This window comes from Solanum pennellii, chromosome 11, assembly GCF_001406875.1.
Source record: "Solanum pennellii chromosome 11, SPENNV200".
In the NCBI taxonomy this organism is placed as follows: domain Eukaryota; kingdom Viridiplantae; phylum Streptophyta; class Magnoliopsida; order Solanales; family Solanaceae; genus Solanum; species Solanum pennellii.
The window spans coordinates 33,181,745-33,200,438 of record NC_028647.1 but is presented as its reverse complement, the minus strand read 5'-3'; the positions used below and the strand labels follow the sequence as shown (position 1 = coordinate 33,200,438).

General features: G+C 36.1%; 1 protein-coding gene across 3 annotated transcripts in view; it reads left to right on the top strand.

Moving 5' to 3' along the window:
* Positions 1–18,694, top strand: part of LOC107004625 — a 66,608-nt gene that overhangs the window by 33,297 nt on the left and 14,617 nt on the right. For all 3 annotated transcript variants that reach the window (XM_015202904.2, XM_027912780.1, XM_015202903.2), the window contains exons 20-22: positions 11,766–11,909; positions 12,029–12,136; positions 12,682–12,789. In XM_015202904.2, the coding sequence (XP_015058390.1) occupies positions 11,766–11,909; positions 12,029–12,136; positions 12,682–12,789 (360 nt within the window). The remainder of the gene's footprint in view (positions 1–11,765; positions 11,910–12,028; positions 12,137–12,681; positions 12,790–18,694) is intronic.

Below are 18,694 nucleotides of genomic sequence, written 5' to 3'. Positions count from 1 at the left end.
CGATATATAATGTCTGCTCTAGGTAAAGGATTACTCTTTGAGGATCAAGGCCATGAGCATATAATTGGATATAGCAGCGCTGATTGGGCAGGATCACCCTCTGGCAGATGTTCGACATCTGGATATTGTGTTTTAGTAGGAGGTAATTTGGTGTCGTGGAAGAGTAAGAAACAGAATGTGATTGCTTGATTTAATGCGTAATCAGAATATCAAGCAATGACGACAACAACTTGCGAGCTAGTTTGGATCAAAGCAACATCAAATCGTTGCTGGGAGAACTCAAATTTGGCAAAATTTATCAGATGGAACTTGTGTGTGATAATCAAGCGACTCTTCATATCGCATCAAATCTAGTGTTTCATGAAAGGACTAAGGGCCCGTTTGGATGGGCTTAATAAAAGCAACTTTAAAAAAGTACTTTTGAAAGTGCTGAAACTTATTTTTAAAATAAGCAGTTATGTATTTGGATAAAAGTGCTGAAGTTGCTATGCCAAACGTGAAAAGGGAAAAATAGAAGAAAGAGATGTTAGGGTTATGTGGATAATTTGGAGATTGCATAAAATATTAAGGGCAAAAAGATAAAAATGTGGTCAACTTAAAACAGCTTATAAGCTAAAAAAAAAGCACCCCTACCCCAGCTTTTAACTTTTGGCTTAAAATAAGTTATTGTGAGTATTGCCAAACAGCTAAATAAGTCAAAAATCAGCTTTTAAGTCAGTTTGACCAGCTTTTAAGCTGAGCCAAACAGGCTCTAAGCATATTGAGATTGACTATCACTTTTTCAGAGAAAAGATACTCTCGGAGATATCGTTACGAAATTTGTGAAGAGACCAACTTGTAGATATCTTCACCAAGTCCCTCGCATGTCCTCGTATTAATTACATCAGTAACAAGCTAGGTATATATGATTTGTATGCACCAACTTGAGGGGGAGTGTTAGAATATAAATAAGTATTTCCTACTTAGAATAGAAATAGTAATGGGAATCCTAGTTGGTAAAGGATTCCAATGTAGTGTCTATAAATATGGTCTCAATGCAACAATTTAAATACACAATTCAATAATGTTTTTCTCATATATATATTTCTCACAGTGATAACATTTTTGAAGGACGTCGGATCCGATCATCAAATATTGGAGGTTTCCAGTTGGAAGCTTAGCTCTATATTGTGGATTGAACAGTGTGGTTATAATTCTTTGAGAGCATAAAGAATTTTTAGTCATGTTTTAATTTGTGAATTTAGCTTACCATCTAATTATAGTTTTTTTTTCCTCTTATGCTCCAATATTATACAACAGATTCATTCGTCGAGCCTTTTCCCTCAAAGATAAACGGCGCGATAAGTATATCAATTGATTGGATGAGATGTGGATGATGCACAATTTTAGTGATTATTGAGCTGTTGTATTTGCTAGTGTCTTGAATAGGCTGATTTTCCTGTGCACCATGGGCTAACTTCACCATACTTAGGAACAATAACTTCCTTCCATAGAGCCTTATTATCAATGATGTATCTCCATGACATTTCATTAGAAGACACATTTTGCAGCCTAAGATTTTTAATTCCCAGACCCCTATCTTTTTTACTAAGCAACACTGATTTCCATTTCACCAAATAGTAATCCTTCTCCTACTTTATTCCCTTGCCATAAAAACTTCCAACTTATCTTAATCTTATCCAGTTTTTTCACCACCTTTACTGGGATTGGAAAAAAGTGACATCACATAAGTCGGTAATGAATTCAAGACAAAATTTATCAAGATCAATCTACCCTACCCCCCCCCCTAGATAGGTAATGGATTTTCCACTTAGCTAACTTCTTCTCAGTTTTCTCTACAATCCTATCCCATATCTCTAGTGCTTTGTGTTTGTAGCCTAGGGGCATTCCAAGATAAGTGGTTGGTAGCTTTTTCTATATTGCGTCCTAGTATGTTGGCCAAGCTTTGAACCTGAGGAACCTCCAAAACTTGAAAAAGGTTGCTCTTTCCCCTGTTAACTTTCAACCATGAAACACCCTCAAAGAGTATCAAAATTAGATGGATAAACCTAATCTGTCCACTATTGGCTCACAATGTATAATGGTGTCATCTACATACAATAGATGACATATCTCTTTACCCTCTCGTATTCTGTTGTTCATATGAGAACCTCTGATACATCTCTTTTGGATTGCAATCGTTACCATACTGTCGAACCCCTCCATAGCTAAAATAAACAGGAAAGGGAAGAGTGGATCTCCTTGTCTCAACCCCTCTTACACGCAAAAACCCAACTGGCTCATCATTCGACTTTTTTTTGGACGTGAGATCATGGATAGAGTTTGACCGAGGGTCAAGTATTTCACTGAGCTCCTCTTACATTGTTAGATTCAGATAAAATACCCTTGTTAATATGTCAGAAATATGTTAATTTGAAAATGTTGTACTGCAAACTTTCAAAGACATAGAGGTATGACTAATCAATTATTTTACTTCCTACATATAATGGCTCTCAGATGTCTGCATATCTTCTTCCTTTTCAAGGTGTCTTTATCTTCTGTTCTTTACAAGTACTGAACAATTTTAATTTTCAATTCACACGACAGAGAGTCTAACTGTTCCGATACAAACTTCCATCCATTTCACGCATTTATCTCCAAATCCCATTGCCTTAGAATATTGAGGGAGTTCCAATTCACATGGTCATAAGTTTTTTTTTATGTCAAGCTTACACATTATTCCAGGAATGCCATTTTCATTCTTGCATCTATGCAATCATTGGCTAATAATGCAATATCCATGTTTTGTCTTTCCCTTTATGAATACCATCTGATGGTTATTGACTAGCTTAATGCAATATCCATGTTTTGCCTTCCCTTTATGCATACCATCTGATGGTTATTGACTAGCTTATATACCACTGTTTTGAGCTTCTCAGCTAGAATTTTCGCTATGATTTTATAAATCCCCCTACCAGACTAATAGGTCTATAGACTTTCAGCTTTGTGGAATCTGGTTTCTTTGAAATTAATGCTATGAAGGTTGTGTTGAAGTTTTTCTCAAAAGTTTGGCTGGTGTGGAAAAAAGTTGACAGTATCTATGATGTCCTTCTTCAAGGTGTCCTAGAAAGTTTTGAAAACTTTTAAAATATTAATTGCATATATAAACAACCAAAATCACATTATCAATAACAGTTTAGCAAATATGTCAATTCAAAAACTAAAAATAGATGGTAGATACTAAAAGTCTAGAACATGAAGGACTCAATAATTCATAAGATAAGCAATACTAAAATTAAAAGTCTCTTCTTCTTCTTCTTCTTCTTCTTCTTTTTCTTCAAGATATTCAAATTCTTAAAGTCCAAGGTCCATTTCATTATGTTGCTCCTCCTCATCTTTTTCCTCAAATTCTTCACCAATTAAGGTTCAAATTTGACTTGAACATGTAGTATGTACTCGTTTGCCCTTGTACAGTGACCTTGAACTTGAAGAACTTCCCCTTAGACCATGGGTATTCTTGTGAGCTCTAACTATCGTAGAAACAATACCCCAATCAAGATCACCTTGCTTGTATGCTAGTTCATCTTCTTTTTGATCTTCTAGACATCCATCTAACCATTCATCTGGTTTATCAATATTATCCAATGCAATGGCATCAACAATTTCACGAGCATCCGTTTCAATGTTCTATTGTACTTAATGTACATTAGATAATTGAAACACGATATCGCAACCTATTCCTCTTTTTGGAATGAATCTACGCATAAGTTGTATGAGATAAATTAATCGATACTACTACTAATATATATAGATTGGATGGATGAGGTTCTGATTTAGTGCTGCCAGGTTCTCAGTTTTGATTAATGGTTCTCTTGAAGGTTTTTCTTTAGTAACCAGGAGATTGAGACAAGGTGACCCTCTATAACCATTTTTTTTCTACTAGTCATGGAAGGCTTGAATAGTATGCTTAAAGTAATTTATAGGAATGAATGGATAACGGGTTTCAATGTGGCTAAGGAGGTGAATACTAGATTTGGAATCACACATTTGCAATATTGTCATGACCCAAAGTACACCCGTGGCATGGCGAATAGAACCCCGAGAGGCCCTAACCACTTGACATAAGCATGATGTAATGAGTATACAATTTAAGAGATATAACAATATAAGTCTCAAATCATAAGATGCCAAACGCACTAACATAGTACATAAGAAATGTGCAAAATGCTACTAAGTATGACACAAGCCTTTCTATGAGTGATTGAAACGTAACCCATACACCACGTACAAGTTTGAAATAATAGACGTAAAACTGTAACAACTAAGACATCAATTCTCTTGTCCTCAGAGCATGAGGACTCACTAATCCAAGTAGTCAAGTTGAGCAATTTCGAATCTAGGCACGCCTAGGAGGAGAAGCATTGAAACCTATATTATAAGATAATATAGGCACAAATATGCATCAGTACATGGAATGTACTATGTTAGAGAATCATAAATTATATGTTTCCTTGTATATAATATTCTGAGTTGATTCTTAGGGATTTAGATATTTAGTTACCTTAGTTAGTCTTTTCTTTACTTGTATTTAAATCATTGTCTTCTTTGGATAATACACATTAATTACTCCATACTTCTGTTTCAACATGGTATCAAAGCCAAGCTTATAGCTTCAGTTGAGTTAGCCTTGTCTAATCGGATTTGAGTCATCTCCATAGTCGAGAGACACTGTTGCTTAGCTAGAAGTTAATAGTGATTGTCTGGTGACTGTTTCATTAAAATTAACGTCGTGAGTCTCACGTTCCATTGAATCCACTTAGTTCACACTCTTCTGGCAAGTGCGTGAAGGCAATTGGTATATGCGTGATCGATTTTGCTTTCTGTCGATCTTCCTTTTTCGACATACGTTGTTATTTTCGATCAAGATCTGTTGGTGCTTATTGAAGAGACCACCATCTGAGAAGATAACACGTGTTTCTGGCTAAAAGAATTTGGTTATTGCCCCACTCTTTCTTCCAGCCTGCATCTGGACTTCCATCTTTATTGTGCTGTTTGTGTCTCCTTGAAGTTTCAACTAGGCATTGTGAGAGCACCAAGTTTTGTTCCATTAGTCAAAGATCTGCATTTGACTTTTATTAGTCCAGGTTCTATCTGCTCTATTTTAAGAAGTTCAACTATTGAATTTATTTTCGTTTGGAAAATGTTTGTTGGGGATTAGTGTTGTCGCTACTAGCAGTTCATCTTTTGATAAAATGATTTCGATACCCACACATAAGTTTGCAAAATTATCTCAATATCTAGAATCATTGAAGAAATTCACTTCAGCTACTGCATTTGCTAAACCAGATGAAACATATCTTATCACATCTTCAAATAAATGGATAATTGATTTAGGTGCCACAAATCACATGGTAATTCTAATATTTTTCAAGCTTTCAATCACACAAAGCTCCGTGTCCAGTCACTGTAGCTGATGGGTCTACTTGTACTAATTTGGATTTGGAACTGTTAAGTCAACCTCGTCTATTACTCTGTCATCTGTGTTAAGTCTACCAAAATTGGCTTTTAATTTGATCTCTGTTAGTAAACTTACCAAAGACCTTAATTGTTCTATTTCATTCTTTCCCGAACATTACTTGTTTCGTGATCTTAAGACAAATCAAGTTATTGGTAAAGGACATGTATCTAATGATCTTTACATCCTTGATTAGTGGGAATCTCAGTCTGTTGTTTGCTCTAGGTCGTGTCTTCATATGATGCACATTGTCGATTAGGACATCCTTCTCGACCTCTATTAAAGAAGTTGTGTCCTCAGTTTCAGAATATTTCTTCATTGGAATGTGAATCTTGTCGATTTGCAAAACATCATCGCACATCATTAAGTCCAAGGGTAAATAAGCGGGCTGGGTCTGCTTTTGAGGTAATTCATTTTGATGTTCGGGGACCATGTCCTATCATTTCTAAAACTGGGCATAAGTACTTTATTTACTTTATGAAGAGTCGGTCAAAAGTTTTTACTCAGCTTTGTGCTTTTTGTGCTGAAGTCAAAACTCAATTTAATGCTTTAGAACGTATTCTAAGAAGTGACAATGCTAAAGAATATGTGTCAGAAATATTCTAGTCATGTATGAGACAACAAGGTATTCTTCAACAATCTTCTTATGTTGATACACCCGCTCAAAATGGAGTTGCTGTGAGAGAATAGACATTTACTTGAGACAACTCGAACACATTTTTACCAAATGAAGGTTCCTAAACAGTTTTGGGCTGATGCAGTCTCTACGACTTGCTCTCTTATTAATTGCATGTCGTCTATTGTGCTTGCTTGTAATATGCCTTACAGGTTTCCAAACAAGTCACTTTTTCAGATATAACCTAAGGTATTTGGATGCACATGCTATGTTCAAGATGTTTGACCATTTGTTACCAAGTTGGATCCGTAAGGCATTGAAGTGCGTATTCTTAGGTTATTCTCGCCTCCAAAAGGGGTATCGGTGTTAGTCTAGTGAACTTGGCAGATACTTGGTGTCAATTGATTTGGCATTTTCAGAGTCTACACCATTCTCTTATGCATTTCCAATTTCTACAAGTTAGGAGGAGGAATATGAGTGGTTAGTCTATCAGGTTACCCGTGTTTTGACGGAAGAATCAAATGTTGTCTCTCCATCGCCGAACTCTTTTATTGAGGATCAATCGACTATTGTCCCATCAGTTCCTACTTCATCAACGATAGTAAGACCACCAATTGTTCAAGTTTACTCGAGGAGGCGAGAGACCAGTGATACATGTCCTACAACAATCTGTTTGCCACCAAATCCTGCTGAAAATCTTGACCTCCCTATTGCTCTTCGCCAAGGTACTCGTAGTTGCAAATCCACATATTCTATTGCTAATGTTTTTTCCTATGATGGCTTATCCTATGCATCTAGATCTTGGATTGCCTCTCTAGTCTCTATCTCTGTACCCAAAACAGTGAAAGAAGCTTTGAATCATCCTGGATGGTCTGATGTAATGCTTGATGAAATACATGTCTTAGAGGAGAATCACACATGGGATTTGGTGGATTTACCCAAGGGAAAATATCAGTGGGATGTAAGTGGGTCTTCACAGTTAAAGTTAATCTAGATGGGTCAATAGCAAGACTTAAGGCTAGCCTTGTGGCTAAAAGATATGCTCAAACCTAAAAGAAGATTATTCACACTTTCTCTGCAGTTGCCAAACTCACTTCTCTTCGCTTGTTCATTTCTTTAGCTGCTTCTTAGAATTGGCCTTTACACCAGTTAGATATTAAGAATGCATTCCTTCATGGTGATCTTCAGGAGGAAGTGTATATAGAGCAACCACCTGGTTTTGTTGCACAGTGGGAAAGTCTGTCATTTGAAAAAGTCCTTGTATCGCGTGAAACAAAGTCCCCGAGCTTTGTTTGGCAAGTTCAATGAGGTAGTAAAGGATTTTGGGTTGAAAATGAGTAAATGTGATCATTCAGTCTTCTGCCGACAATCAACAACCGACAATCAACAACGTGCATCCTCCTTGTTGTATATGTTGATGACATTGTTATTACAAGAAGTGATTATGTAGGGATTTCCTCCCTCAAGTCTTTTATGCATACTAGATTTTATGCAAAGGACTTGGGCCAGTTGAAATACTTCTTGGTAGTAGAAGTGAACAAAAGCAAGAAGGGAATTTTTGTCTCGGAGAAAGTATATATTCTTGACCTACTTGCAAACACTGGAAAGTTGGCAGCTAAACCCTGCAACACTCCAATGGTACACCCAATGTACATCTTATGAAAGATGATGGTGATCTTTCGATGATCCAGAAAGATATAGAAGGTTTCGGAAGTTAAACTATTTGACTGTGATTTGTCTAGATTTCGCCTTTTGCAGTAAGTGTTTTAAGTCAGTTCATGTCCGCACCTACGATCAAACATTGGGAAGCTGTGGAGCATATTCTATGTTACTTAAGAGGAGCTCCTGGACTTGGCATATTTTATAACAATCATGGTCATACTCGTGTGGAGTGTTTTCTAGATGCTGATTTGGCTTGATCCAAAATTGATTGAAGATCTACAACAGGCTATTGTGTCTTTGTTAGAAGGAATCTAGTATCGTGGAGGAGTAAGAAGCAAGGTGTTGTATCTCGATCCAGTGCAAAATCCGAGTGCAGAGCTATGTCGCAATCCACGTGTGAAATTATGTGGATACATCATCTCTTAAATGAAATTGGGTTAAATCATCATACTCCAACAAAACTTTGGTGCAATAATCAAGAGGCTCTTCATATTGCCTCAAATCCGGTGTATAATGAAAGAACTAAACATATTGAAGTTGATTGTCATTTTATTTGTGAGAAAATTCAGAAAAATTTGATTTCAACTGTACGTGAAGACAGGAGAGCAATTAGCTGATTTGTTGACAAAAGTGTTGAATGGAACTCGAGTTGATTACCTTTGTAACAAGCTGGACATGATCAATATCTATGTTCCAGCTTGGGGGGGAGTGTTAGAGAATCGTAAATTATATGTTTCCTGGTATATAATATTCTGAGTTGATTATTAGGGATTTAGATATTTAGTTACCTTAGTTAGTCTTTTCTTACTTGTATTTAAATCATTATCTTCTTTGGATAATACACATTGAAATTACTTCATACTTCTGTTTCAACATACTAAGTATGGAGAAATGTTACCTTTATAAAAAATAATACATATAGAAATTATATTTAAAATATACCAATCATTGTTTTCTTAATAGGTATGCCAAGTCAAAATTTAACAAGTAAAAAGGGATGAGGGAGTAAGTATTAAGCATTAAGTACAAATAAAGTTAGAGGAGAGGATGGTTATATTACCTGAAGCATATGAGTTAATCTTGAATATGTCACCAAACATCAAATTGATGCATCACATGGAGTTCATTGAATGTGTGGGCACACACACACCATCATCATGTCACCCGCTTTAACATTCTCACTAGCATTATAAGTGACAACTTGTACAACATTTTCAGTCCGATTCTCTCAATAGTCTTCTCAAAAGTTATAGGTTTTGGTGGAATAGGTATATTCATTGCTAGAATCGACACAATTAAGATACACTACCTAGTGGAGAGTTCACCAAAATATTGAAGATTATTTTTCCATTTCGTATGGTAATCTAGAAATGCCTTTGAAAATGGTGAGAATTGCCCTTAGATGCCCGATCTGAATCTCTGCTGGTTCACAAAGAACTGATGGGTCATCTGCATACAAAATGCGTGTAACCTCCAACGCATCAAGCCTGACTGTTTGTGCATTGAAACCCTTCAACCATCCTTTTCCATTTGCAATCCTGATCATGTGATTTGAGCCTTCATTGCTAGTAAAAATAGAAAGGAGATAAGGTCCCCCTCTCTATGCATAGTATGCTTTCACTAGGTAAATACGATTACTTGGTGTATGCCAGTACATACTATCATCTGCTTGGTCATTGATGTTGCATCCCTCTAGCTAAGAATTAGCAAGTAAGCTCATCAGTTCTTCCAATCCTCAATTTTGGACATGTTTTCTGAATCATGGAGCCCAAGAGTTTCCTTCACTGTAATGTGAAATGGCCATAGTCAGGGTCACTGGCCATGTTGAAGAGATTGGGAATTCATTCAACAATATAACAATTCCCTACTCATTTCAAGAACTTGTACAATACTAAAACCAAATGGAAGTTTTACTACAGAATACCCTCCCCCTTCCAGTACTCAATACAGAATTATATTCTGTGCAAGGCGGGCACACTTTGACACTCAAGTGAACTAAACTATTTATTAAGGTCCCCTTGTCTCCTTTGCACTACCTTGCGGTGCGAAGTCACAGCGCAACGTCTTGGGACCTGAGATTTCCTCGATTTACATGGGAGGCTGTCATAGGAACCCCTGTAGGTCTCCTTATTTTCTTTGCATTTTTTTCCAGTTTTGGCCACGCCCATTAAGCAAAACCACTTCCAACACGTGTTCTTCATCAAAGTATTAATGACCTTTCTATCCGCATGCAGTCTCTCACATACTTTGATGCCAATTAAATTGCACATATATATTATGGTTAATTCTAATTAGTTAGGAATAATTTACAGGGATTTAGGACATCTCCAACCCTACACTCTATTTTACTCCCCAAATATAGAGTTCTCTATTTTTTCAGACAACCTACTCCTACCCAATTCTCTATTTCACTCTCTAAAAAAGAATCTTTTTCTCCCTCCTCAATATTGTTTTATTATTTCTATTTTCTTTTTGTTTTATTATTCCATATATAAATCTTTTCTTTCTTTTCTACGAATAATCATCCTATATAATTTCATGTAATATAAAATTTTAATAATTTCTTGAAATTTTTTATTTAATATTAAATTGTATATTATTCTAAATTTCTAAAGAATAACTACGAATAGTTGAAAAAAGAAATGCACAACCACAACCGCAATCACAATCACAACTTCTTTAAGTGATACGCTAATTCCTTTTCCGAATATCGTTACATCTTGAAATAACTTACCGGATTACTAAAGTATTGTTGTGATTTTTAAAATTATTATGTTATGCATTGTATCTATTGTTATCTTGTATTTAAATTATTATGTTATGTATTATATTTTTAAATTAAAAGCTTATCTTATCATTTAAATTTTGTGCATTCTTCATAGTGGAAATTAATATAACATCAAATTATATCACAAAGTCACAAAAATTGAAAAAATATTTAAAATATTATTGATTCAAGATGAAAGTAGTATATATAAAATAAAATATTTTAAAGATGTATATTAAATTTAAAAAAGAATTGCATATATTAGAGATTTAATCAATAGCTTTATTAATTATAAAAAAAAAGTAGAAATAATAATATTATATTCAAAAGTGAAATAGAGAGTGAATAGTAGTTCTCCAAATTTGGAGAACTACTATTCACTGCTCTATAATTGGAGAGTAGAGGGCAAAATAGAGAGTGGTTGAAGAGGACATTCTCTATTTTACCCTCCAAATATAGAGAATGGAGAGTATAATCGAGTAGGGTTGGAGATGGTCTTACATGAGTATATTGCCATTTTATTATTTGAATAAACGCTGCCTATTTTAGGTTACATTCATACAAAGTAAACCAAGCCTAAGTGGTCACTACATCTTGTTGATATTGATTGAAAAGTTTGATGGAGCTTAGCGAAATGATTGGTGTGTATTATGACAGGTTTCATCAGCTCAAATGACCAAGTAGCAGATGATCTTTTCTTGTTCTTTATAGTTCTCTCAGGCTGCTATCGAATATCCATAGACTCAGATGTCTATATGTATTTCATATGGAAAGGTGTACTATCATCTGGATTAATGTTGTTTCTGTTGTTGACAGGTGAAAGGTAACCGTGTGAATCCTATTCCATCTTCTTCAGATGGTGTAATATTCAGCAGTATTGATTTATTAGTAGTGTTATATAGTAATCATGTAGCTACTGTTGCTTCATTTGCTTAAATATCCTGTAATTTTGCTATCTAATTTCCTTGCAACCCTGCTTTGAATTCTTCTTTTCTTTTGAGCTGAGGGTCTAGCAGAAATAACCTCCCTACCCTGCAAAGGTAGGCTAAGGTCTGTGCACACCCTACTATCCCTAGACTCCACTTGAAGGATTACATTGGGTATCTTCTTGTTGTTATTGATATATTTACTGAGTCATTCTCTGTGTTACAAATTTTCTTTATAATCATTATATTGTACTGTCTGAATGCTAAGGAAGATGGGCTTTGTTATTTATTTGCTTTTAGGTGCTTGAAGTCTTGAAGAAATGCATTTTTTCCATTTCATATATCCAGAAACTTGGCGAAGTGGTCAAGGATATTTTATTTGGTGATTCTTCAATCCACAATGCACTCTTTCGACTTGTTTGCACAACTTCAGATGTCCTGGAGGTGCATCTTGCAACCTGTAGTTCCCTTAAAATATGCTAATAAACTCTAAATGTGGGCTGAATCTTTAGCCAGCATGCAGAATCCACACTTGATACATTGCTTTATGTTTTCTTCAACAGAAGCTCTATTTTAGCCGGCTTTATGGACTGACAGATATTGAAGGATTACAGCAGGCTATTGTCTTGGGATTGGATATTCTTTCCAGTATGCTTTCTGATTTTTCAAGGGTATGCTTGATAAAATTTTTGCTTCTCTTTATAAACTTGCTGAAGGGTTGCATGCATTTGGAAGAAAGTTCACTATTCTTCAATCTCTGTGCCCCTGTTCCGTTCTACCTCAGGTTAAATAAAAGCAAAATCTTCCTAGCTTATTTTAATAAGAACCGAAATGCTTGAGAAATTCATTCCGGAATGAAATGCTTTATTGTGGGTGAGAGAGGATGAGAATAATGTAGTGTGCATTTACTTATTTGAGCTCAATTCTTCGAGTTTATTTTTTCTGGGGATCCAGATTATGTTTGCTGTTGACAAAATCAGACATCAGTAATTCTTGCATCAATATTTTTGGAGCATCTGCATAAAGCATTCTAATCTTTAATCAAGTGAAAGGTGTCCCAACTTGGACGTCATGATCTTTGTCTAGTATTTTTCTCATACCGGCACCCTGTTGAGTTGTTTATTTTTCTCTCATCTGTGATATTTATAGATTTCAGAGTTTTCCTGCTTTCTTTACTGCTGGAATTAGTCTAAAACCTGCTTATGGTTCATTTCAGGTTGTGCCTACTTTCACTGTCTTTTGTCAAGCAGTCATGTCACTGACGGCAAAACCAGTGCCTGTGGTTACTGCTGTGATATCACTGATGTCATTCTTCCGAAATCCTGTATGTTGTCATCACTATTTAAATAAAAGCAATTTTTTTCTTGTTTTGCAAAATTTCTTCGATGTTAAGGAATTTTCTGCTATTTTCTCTAGTGCATTAATACATTCACTAGTTTGCTGCTTCTTATGGTGTTAAGGTTTTGAAGATTGTGAGTCCCTATTCTTCCTGTGTTATCTTGGTTTCAGTGCTGATTTCCCTATTTTGGTCAGCTTTTGTGTGACCCAGTAGTGAAATCCTGTTTCTCCAGGGCTGCTTCATTTCCAAACCTGATAGCTGTGTTAGTCTAATCTAACTTTCGATTAGATTTCTTTCAGTCAGGTGCAAGTTGTCTCAGTTTACCAATGTCATATATGTAGTGGTAATTGTTGATTACCACCTCATCTGTAAACTTAAGCTGTCAAAGAGGGGATACATTATTTATTAAGGTCCTCAAAAAGTCTTCTCATGTGTTAGCCTAATTCTTTTTTGCCGGCCAAGAATGAAAAAATACTCTTTTTTTTTATATATGGGTCGCAGTGAGAGTACAATGTTGAACTTAGTGTCCGCTTCATTTACATGTGTAAGTTGTCACAAGGATAGTTTGGTATTGTTTATTTTGTTATGAGACAATAATGATCAAAACAAGACGTGTGAATTTCATCAACTGTCCCAAAGTCTCCAACAACTTTATGTTATGATTTAACCCGTTCAAGGTGAACTACTATCTCGGTCGTCATAACTTAAATTGCTTTCTGAAACAACTACTCCCTCCATCCTATTTTATGTGGCCCCTTTGATTGGACACGGTGTTTAAGATTATTTTTTTTGAATCTTGTGGTCTAAAACAATCCTCAGATATTTGTGTGGTTGTAAATTATTTTACTAAGGGAAAAAGTGAAATTTTAACGTGATATTGTTTCCAATTATATTAAGTTGACATTCTTTTTAGGACGGACTATAAAGGAAAGAGTGCCACATAAAATGAGACGCAGGGGGTATAATTTTCCTGGCGTTATGTCAGGTCCCAAATTACCCCCTAGACATGATTGGGCACCAATTGCACCCCACCGTCCAGACGAGCCTTTCTTGAGCTTCAAGTGCCTCATCTTCATGATTAAGGAGAGTAGCTTGAAGATGTGTACTTGAGGTCCTTGAAGTGTGAAAAGCATGTGCTTGAGTCTCAAACCTTCATTTCAAACTCCCTCCAAGCCCGACACAGTTACTTGATGAGATGCTCTTCAACTCCCGAGCTTGCCTTGGCGTGTATGCATCACTTGTGGTCTTGAATATGCCATAACATTCTTACACATTTGTAAGATTTTTGAAACTTGTGATTTTAAATTTGCCATAACATTTGTGTGGCTATAAAAGTTTCTTATTAAGGGTAAAATTTAGAAATGAATCATTCTTATTGGAACTAGACTGAAAAAAAGAAATAAGTTTTACTTAAATACAAACATAAATGGCTTTCTGGGAAAGACCCAATCTTCAATACATAAAGGAATTTCATGGGTTGACCAAATCAAAATGAAAAATATCCTTCTCAAGTGCACCAAGTTATTTTCACCTCCTCAAAGCTCTCTTATTTTTTTCTCGCCAAATAACCCAAGCGGGTGCAAACTTCAATGTCTTGCATCTTGTCCTTCTACCATGTTTTTAGATGAACATAACCTCTTTTATAATGTCTTGTATCATCTGAACTGACCCAAACCATCTAACGGTTTCCACCACAATCTAGCTGCAAAAAAAAATTTATGAGTTGGCTGTTGAGATCTTCACCTGAACCCTTGCACATAAAGCACCACCTGACATAAATAACCTTCCTCTTCTCAAAGTCTCAACTGTCAGCATCACCCGTCTTATTGCTAACTAAGTTTTAACACACATTCTTTTAGGTACCTTAAAGATCCAAATCGAACGAAATGGAAAGACAACCTCCCCTGTCAAAGGCTTCTCATAGAGAGACATAATAGAGAATTTTTCGTTATTACCCGTCCACTTCCTGAATAGTGGCTATGTTGTGGTGTACATTGTTGCAGACTGTATAACCTTGCCACCTCCAATTGTCTTAGGATGCTGTGGAGAAGGTGTAGAAAGAGCTGACATGTCAGGTAGGGGGATGCAATAAATGGGAGGGCAAATTAGTGGTGTACAATGTAAGGAATAAGGAGATGGGAAAGGGAAGTGAGGTGGAAGAACAAAATAAGAATACAAATGAAGGACTAAGGAAATGAGAAAGGGAAGAGAGGATGGAGAAGTGAATAAGAATGAGAATGAAAATCTTACTAAATAAAAGGTCGGATGGCCTAGCATTGACTTGCATTGTTATGACATCACGACCCCTTTATCTTATGTTGTCTCAACCAGAGATTTATAGATAAATTTGATATTCCTTTCTAACCATTAGTTGAACATATGTTGCAACTTGACGATTGAGTTAGATAAAATGCATGTGTTTCATGTGTACAAGGAGTGTAAAATGATGATTTTTAGACCACGAGTCAAATAAAAAGAAAAAGAACAATGAAAAAATGGTTGTTTTTTTCCCTCTCTAGCATCCCCCACCTCCAGTTCTTTGCATGTGCCACCGTTGGTTTCCACCTTTGCACCACTGTGTGTCGCCACCATTCTACACTAATTTTAGCCCAAAATTTTGCTCTCCACCCAAACCCCCTCGGGAACCACCCTATTATCTCTATATACTCATAAAATCACGTACCCTCCGATAAGGAACTTGAGCAAAAATCAACAGCCAAAATTCTTAGAATAAAAATTTTAACCTTAAAAATTTCAAGTGGATTACGAACATTGAGAATATGAATTCTCTAAATTGAACTTACCCTAAAAATTCTGAGTGAAATAAATGGAATAGTTTGATGAATGAATTTGAGAGGGTAAGTTTTTGGATTTTTATGACAAGGTCACTGTTTTTTTATGGTGAAGATGGTGGACTGTGCTTCCATGGAAAAAGATATCAACAGTGGTTTGCGGCAAAGTTTTTGTAGCTGTGAGATGGAATGGTGGTCTGTAGTGGTAAAGCAATCAAGGATATGGTGGTCTATTGGGTGTATTATGATGGAGGAGATGATCCTTAATGGTGGAGAATTGTGCCGGCTATATATGTATGATAATTGTGTCGACAAATTGTCTTACCTTCTGGATGGAAGAAGTGAGCATTTACTGTAAATGGTCATCGTAAATTGAGCAAAGAAGCCTATCTACCTCCACGAGGTAAGGGTAAGGTATGCATGCACTTAACCCTCACAGACCTCACCTATGGAATTACACTGGGTATGTTGTTGTAAATAGAGCAAAAAGATCAAACTCTATAGACCCATTTTGATTTCTTGAGCATCAGATTTAATCTTTGTTTTTACTTTAAGAGTAGTCCTTGAGATCAAGACTTAAGTGTCAAGTGTAAAATGTATCTGTAGCAAGTTACCGACCGAGATAAATCTTGAAATAGTCAAGAAATAATGAAGAGAATGATGAGCTTCATAGAAGTAAAAAAAGAAGACAATGGTGGATTATCTCTTGCAAGTTACCCTTATCTCTTGCAGATTTACTCTGAAGACTTGAGAGAAGTTTGGTTGGAACTTGCTAGTGCCATTTCTCTGAACCATGGGTTGTATGTGGGAACTTTGACACTGTATATTCCCATAAGAGGAGAGGAACTGCTATAGAATCAGTAGAGCAATGAAGGACTTCTCGGAGTTTGTTGGTGACATGGAGCTGGTTGATCTACAACTATCGGAGGGCTGATATACATGGAGACAGGGTGACATAGGGAAGTTCTTTTAGGTTTGCCCAATCTCTAATATCAATGGACTGTAATGAGAGCTATAGGAATGTTAAATGATCTATTCCTCATACAGTTACATCTGACCATTTTCTTGTGATATTGCAATGTAGCTATTGGGATCCAGTTTGTGTGTCAAGGGAAGACCTGACTATGTTTTGGCTTTCAAACTAAAGGCTCTCAAGGTTAAACTCAACCAGTACTCCGTTCAAAGAAACTTGGAGTTGCAGAAAGATTGTATTCTCAATCAATTAGCTTAGCTGAAGGAAATCAATGATCAAATGAACATGAATGAGGAAGAACCGGTAACGCAAGCATCTTTAACTATGGAAATTGAGAATATTGCAAGACATGACAAAGTGGCTTGGAGACAAAGATCCAAGGCCTTTTTTTTTATGAGATAAGGGTAACTTTGTATTCACAAAAAATTCATCATCCAAGGGATGATGAATTGGAAACTTACATCCCACAGGGTGATGGGCACAACCTCAAAAAGCCATACAAAATTACAAGTTTCCTTTAAAATCAACCATCTCTATGCTTTCCCCTACCAACTCTTGTTTACACCAAAAAAATAAGACTTAAGCATTTCAGTTCTATCTTCTGAAAACCATCATTTTGACCTTCAAAGCACCTAGCATTCCTTTCTTTCCATAGAGTCCACCGTATACAGGCTGGAATAGTCTTCCACCAATCTTCACTTTTCCCTCTGTTGCCAATTCTTGTCCAGCTATTAAGGAGCTCCATGGTTGTCTTTGGCATCACCCAGCCAACCCCTAGCATACACAAAAACATATTCCACAATTTTGAGGCTGCTTTACAGTGAATGAACAAATGAATATTTACTTCTTTTTTCTGCTCACACATAAAGCATCTTGAGCAAAACTGCATCCCCCTTAAAGGCCTTGTGGCTAAATGAGAGGGACAAAAATACAAGATATTTCCATAGAGTAGCAAATTATCATTAAAGACTTAAGAACATTGGTAGTTGTTAATTGTGTGTCTGTGTGGGGTGGAGGTGGGGGGCATTCTGATCAATCCAGCTGATATAGAAAAGGAAATTGTCACCTTCTATCAGAATTTATACTTTATATGTGAAGGATTGAAGCCTCAAGGCCATATAGGAAACTGTCCTAGGATCAATTTTTGTTTGAAGATAATGTGTTGCTTCAAAGGCGAAAGCCCCTTTTAAACACGAGATATGGGATATTGTGAAAGGATGTGCCTGGGACAGAGCCCCTGGACATGATGGAATCTATATGTTCTTTTTTCATCTAATGCGTGGTAGTTGCATTTCAAAATTACTATGATCAAGTTTTTTTTTCCTGAAAGAAGCTGTAATGCTACTTTTGTAGCCTTGATTCCAAAAAAAAAAGTTAGTGACTAAAGGAGCTGATAGATTTCACGCCCATTAGCTCGATAGGGCAGTATATACACATTCATTTCCAAACTCTTGACTGAGAGATTGAAGAAAGTAACATTCAAATTGGTGGCCAATCAAAGAATGACTTTCATTGAAGGAAAGATATTATGGATTCCATTTTGATTGTCAATGAGATGTATATGAGAATTAGAAGCAAGGAGCCTGGGATCAATGCAAATTTGATATAGAGAAGATTTATGATTGTCTCTACTGGAGCTACATATCAGAAACTTTGAGGAAAATGAATTTCGGTGACACATGTTCAGCTGGACTAAATGTTGCATCCATACAGACATACAATTAGGTCTTGGTCCTCGTATATGGATCACCAATTTGTTCTTTTTCCATCCAGAGGGGCTTGAGACAGGGTGATCCCCTATCTCCTATTTATTCATCGTAGCAATGGATATACTTAAGGATGGAGGTTTTAATGTGAGTTCAATGATAGACAACATTCTGGAGAATTCTAATCTGTAATGCGCAGATGACACCCTGGTGTTCTGTGAGACCAACTGTGAATACTAAGGATTATTTCCATTCTCTTTGAAGATGTAAGTTTTTTTATCTAGTAAATGATGTGAACTAGTTTCATTTTTAGGTGAGTATTCTTGGTGGAAGAGTTGGGGCTCTACTTACTGTATCTAGGGATGCTTTTGGGAGCCGAACACGAGATAAAGGATATATGGAAAAGAACCTTGGTGAAA